The sequence below is a fragment of the Musa acuminata genome, chromosome BXJ1-2, assembly GCF_036884655.1.
Source record: "Musa acuminata AAA Group cultivar baxijiao chromosome BXJ1-2, Cavendish_Baxijiao_AAA, whole genome shotgun sequence".
NCBI classification, from domain to species: domain Eukaryota; kingdom Viridiplantae; phylum Streptophyta; class Magnoliopsida; order Zingiberales; family Musaceae; genus Musa; species Musa acuminata.
In genome coordinates, this window is record NC_088328.1 from 16,384,734 (window position 1) to 16,390,345 (window position 5,612).

A 5,612-nucleotide genomic window follows, 5' to 3' on the forward strand; every position below is an offset into this window, starting at 1 on the left:
GACGAGAGGGAGAGAGGGGAGAGCGGAGATTTGTTTGGGGGTCGAGGCACGTGGGAGTCGGTAGGTTGTGGGTCGGGGTTTGAAGCGAGCGAGGGTTCGCACGTGCGAGACGAGACGTGCTCCCGCGAGCAGGCCCCCGGCGAGGAGTGGGTGGGCCCATGACGCCGTCGGTTCGAATTGAACGGAGCGGAGCGCCCTGCCCCCCAACAAAAAAGAAACAAGCGTCGATTCTGCCACGACCGACGAACGAACCCGCAGCCTGTACCGGCTGGAGATGGCATCATCATAAATGAGCAAGCGTGGGACCCACCGGAAGGCCTCTCGGAGTAGGTGGGCACGTAAATTGAAAATTTATAAAAAGGAAAAGAAAGCGTCATCCGGCACGGGTGTGGCACGTGATTCGTGGGTGCAGCGTCTCTTTTTGTGCCCCTTTCGTCGAGTTTTAATGCTGCTGTTGTGATGAGACTACTCGATCGTTGGCCAACACCAGTCTATCCTACACCATAACAGATGATGTGCGTATGGAGACTAAAAAATTAAAGTTTCTGTAGCAAAATACAACATTAATGACAGTACGTGAACATAATGCATTTAGCGGTTAAAGCCCCCCTATTTAGGTGTCTAGTATAATATATATGATGCACATATGAAACAGGGCAAATTCCTCAAAAAAAATTTAAAAAAACAATTTTTTTATTTTTTTTCCTCGATGAATGTCTTTTTTTTCATTTACCTTCGAATAGTATCCCTTATTTTTCTAAAATATAATATTATCTATAATCTTCGTCTTTTCGTTTTTATCTTTTATCACTGTAATGTCTTAACGTGATGAGAGGAGAAGAGTGGAGATGAAGCACCACCTCTTTTTTTTCAATCTTCTTTCCTTCGTCAACATCGACGATGAGACCTTAGTGATGCATTGTTAATAATAGATAAGGATATAAGCAAGGACGATGGACAAAAGCAAAAGTATACTCGATAAATGAAAACGAGTGAAGATGAATAGTGATAAAGAATGCATTACACGATAAGACGAAGACGACGAGCGACAACAAGAGACAAACATAATTACAACAAGATAACAAGACTGAGATAAGAGGTAATATTATATTTTAAGAAATAAGAGACACTGTATGAGAATATATAGAACGGGGATGTTTCTTTGGAAAAAAAAAAAGAAAAAAAAACTTGGGGCTTGTTTGGATAATTTGCCTTACTTCACAATTAACATATATGTATGTATAAGATCGAACGGCACAAAATGTTTCATTAATAAGAATATTGCAAAAACAATTCGTGAATTCTATTATCAAAATTTTTATGTTCATCGAACATTATTTACATATATAGAATTTTATATAAATCATCCTAATGATAAGCAGTGCACGACGACGCCTAATCTCAAATTAAATATTAAGACGTGCTTGGTTGGTCTGTCTGATCTCATACAACATATGTGTCAAAAATAACAAGCATAGGATGCAATTCGTGTCCGGTACAAAAAGGTTCCGGTAAGTCCAATTAAAAATCTTGAGATTGCACATCCGTATCGAGAGGTCATGCATGAAGATTTCGAATTTTATATAAGCATCTAATTATTTGAATTTGATTGAACTCGAATCATGATTTTTTACCTTATATAATTAATAGATCAAATTTTTTTAATATTATGGCTCGAAGGAGTCATCCGAGTGATAAGATGCAAGTCCAATTCTCCAAAGTATATTTCATGCATCGTAAGTATGCATAGTTTATTAGCCAGTAAAAACTTTGATTATTGATTATAATAATCATCGAGATTATAGTTTCGATACAACATGATTCGACAAATATAATAGAATTACGCTTAAATTAATCCAATATTATACATGCACTTTAGCAATTTATTGACATTTACAAATATTCGGTGCAATATTCATTCTATAATTCTGCACAAGTGACAGAATTATAGCCTTTTTAAATGCCTCATGAAACAATCAAAGAATTCATGCTCGTGTTGGTACTTCCATTAGTCCAAAGTAATCCTATATAAACTGCAAGAAAAGAGGAGCGTGCATGGATGGTGTGGAGAGAGGAGAGCATCGAGAGGAGAACGGGTGAAGGAGAGAAGAGTTTGACCGGTCGTGGAGGCCCAAATTGCTCCACCCATCGATCCAACCGCGTCTTCTTTGCCAGCTATAAAACCAGGTCGTGGCCATGGAGCAAAAACCGAAGCTCCCAGTTGGCCTTCCGCCAATTCCACTTCATCTTCTCCAAGCGGTAGCTGGGATCTTCCAATGGCCTCCGGCTAGCTTTCCTCCTCTCCATTTGCCACTCTTCACATCCTTCAGCTGTTGCAGCCGAAAGGACAGAGAGGGAGGTGGGAGGGAGAGAGAGAGAGAGAGAGAGAGACCGAGGGAGACACTGTTAACCAGGCCGGCTAAAGAAGGGAGGGAGAGAGAGATGTCGGGTGCCGTGTTCATCGCCCTGTGCTTGGTGTTGGGCCTCTCCGGCGTCCGCGCCGAGGACCCTTACCTCTTCTTCACGTGGAACGTGACCTACGGCACCATCGCCCCCTTGGGCGTCCCTCAGCAGGGCATCCTCATCAATGGCCAGTTTCCCGGCCCCAACATCAATTCCACCACCAACAACAACATCGTCATCAACGTCTTCAACAACCTCGATCAGCCCTTCCTTCTCTCATGGTCAGTGTCACCTCTCGATCTTCGCTGTCTCCCAGTCGTCGATCGGTGCTCGACATGTGCTTGTCGATGGTCTGTGCAGGAACGGGATTCAGCAGAGGAAGAACTCGTGGCAAGACGGTCTGGCCGGCACCAACTGCCCCATCCAGCCCGGCAAGAACTTTACTTACCACTTCCAGGTGAAGGACCAGATCGGCAGCTTCTTCTACTTCCCGTCATTGGGCATGCACAAGGCGGCCGGTGGCTTCGGTGGCCTCCGGATCAACAGTCGCCTCCTCATCCCGGTGCCGTTCGACCCCCCAGCCGATGATTACACCGTCCTCATCGGCGACTGGTATGCCAAGGACCACAAGGCTCTCGCCGGGATCCTCGACGCGGGCCGCAGCATCGGCCTCCCCGACGGCGTCATCATTAACGGCAAGACCGGCAAGGACAGAACCGGCAAAGACGGCAAGCCGCTGTTCGTAATGGAGTCCGGGAAGGTCTACCGCTACCGCATCTGCAACACCGGGATCAGGGCCTCCCTCAACTTCCGCATCCAGGGCCACTCCATGGAGCTGGTGGAGATCGACGGGTCGCACACCATGCAGAACTTGTACGACTCCCTCGACGTCCACGTTGGGCAGTGCTACTCCGTCCTCGTCACCGCCAACCAGGCCCCCGGCGACTACTACCTGGTGGCGTCCACCCGGTTCATGAAGAAGGAGCTCACCGCCACTGGCATCGTCCGCTACGCTGGCTCCAAGGTCCCGCCGTCGGCAGTCCTCCCCAAGGCACCCACGGGCTGGGCCTGGTCGTTCAACCAGTGGCGCTCCTTCCGATGGAACCTCACCGCCAGCGCCGCCCGGCCGAATCCCCAGGGCTCCTTTCATTACGGCAGCATCAACATCACCCGCACCATCAAGTTCGCCAACTCGCGCGCCGTCGTCGGCGGTAAGAGCCGGTTCGCGCTCAATGGCGTCTCGCACGTGGACGTCGACACCCCGCTCAAGCACCTGGAATACTTCGGCGTCGCTGACAAGTTCTTCAAGTACAACCTCACCGGCGACGAGCCGCGGGAGGGCAGCGGTCCGGTCAACCTGGCCCCCAACGTCATCACGGTGGAGTTCAGGACCTTCGTGGAGGTCATCTTCGAGAACCCTGAGAAGGGGCCGCAGTTCTACCACTTGGATGGCTATTCCTTCTTCGCCGTCGGGTACTTCATCTCTCTGCTCTCTCCTTCTCACTGACTCGCTCATGGATCCGATTTGACTCGCCATTTGCTTATCATGGGGAGCAGAATGGGGCCAGGGAAGTGGAAGCCGGAGAGTAGGAAGCGGTACAACCTCCTCGACGCGGTGAGCAGGCACGCGATTCAGGTGTACCCCAAGTCATGGACGGCGATCATGCTGACGTTCGACAACGCCGGGATGTGGAACCTGAGGTCGGAGCTGTGGGAGAGGCGTTACCTGGGCCAGCAGCTCTACATCAGCGTGCAGTCACCGGCGCGGTCGCTCAGGGACGAGTACAGCCTGCCGGACACGGTTTTGCTCTGCGGGGCGGTCGCCAGCCTCCCCAAGCCGCCTCCCTACACTTAAGACGCCGAGCTTAGCGGTGCATTGTACTGTGTGTGAATGAGAGTGGTGTGAAGATTGATCTTTATGGGCATTATCAGCTCGTCGGCACTTGGTTTGGCTTCATGTAAAGATTCACAGTCTCCACATTAATGAAGACCATTTTTCTAAAGAATTTGATATATTAGCATTTATTTATTTTTTTTGTTAGGCTTAACATTTTAAAATATTTCATTAATATGAAACGGGTGAATTTTTGAAAAATAATCTCTAAATTTAAGAATTTTTCACTTCTCTTTCGTTGGTCACGGAGGGATCAATTACTCCTCGCCATCGATCGTTAGTAAGGGAGGAGGTTATGAGCGTGCTCATATCCTCGTCGTTGCAAGTAACCCCTCTCCCCCCCCCCCCCTCTCCTTATCATTGCTTGTGAATGATGAAAGAGAGGGGTAAACTTAATAATTGGTCGTAGAAAGGTTATGTCTTTGTTATTAGTTAGGTGGGGATCGATAAAGATTAATGTGCTCTCGTAGAGTGGTGATTTACGAAAGCATAGTGATCATTATTGTAAAAAAAAAGTTAAAGAGTATTATTTAGGAAAATTTTAAACATAAAGTTTTTTTATAAAAATTCATCTATAACAAAGTCGGAAGAATATGTTGACTTGTTCTTGGTTTTCATTGTATTTATATATATTTTTGCATAGGGTATCAATTCCTGATTTTCTGTTTCATTGGAGGAGATTTAGTTTTACAAAATATTTCATTTCGACAAAAAAAAGTGTTTGGATCCGAATGAAATTCCACTCGGTTGATGTTCAACTAAATCAATTCACTATTAAATCAAACTGATTATATTATATTTTTAAAAATCATAACATCTTGGTTTAATGACTAGTGTTAGTTGACTTATGAGGTAAAGATTTTGATAATTATCATAAGATCCTGAATCCCATCTTTGTCATCTATCATTTACATTATATATATAATAACCTTTTTTTATTGTCATTCTTTCAAAATGATTCTTCGATCAACCACTAAAATTAAACTTAGTAAAAACAGTCATCGTAAAAAGGAAAAAAATAAATATATTCTTTAAAGAATATCTGAACCTTTTCTTAGTTTAAGCTGAATTTGTATAAAAGTAAAAAGAATGGATCATGGCATATAAATTACATGGGATGATTTCGTAGGAAAAACCCCATTTTGTATTTGGTCTCCGGAGAATCCTTCCAATCTTCTATTTGCAAAACGACGATCAGATCAAAGTGCCTCGGAACAAAAAAAAAAAAAAAAAGAAGGATGGTTGGATATCGTTGAATTCCAACTCAATTGGATCAATTTTTAATTAAATATATTTAATATTGAACAAAATCGAT

The 5,612-nt window shown here is 44.9% G+C and overlaps 1 protein-coding gene across 1 annotated transcript; it reads left to right on the forward strand.

Annotated features, from left to right (window-relative positions):
- Positions 1-2,235: 2,235 nt before the first annotated feature.
- On the forward strand, positions 2,236-4,409 carry LOC103974310 (L-ascorbate oxidase homolog). Its single transcript, XM_009389103.3, has 3 exons — positions 2,236-2,684; positions 2,764-3,876; positions 3,961-4,409. The coding sequence occupies exons 1-3, from the start codon at positions 2,443-2,445 to the stop codon at positions 4,256-4,258; spliced, it is 1,653 nt and encodes a 550-aa protein (XP_009387378.1). The 5' UTR covers positions 2,236-2,442; the 3' UTR covers positions 4,259-4,409.
- The last annotated feature ends 1,203 nt before the right edge of the window (positions 4,410-5,612 follow it).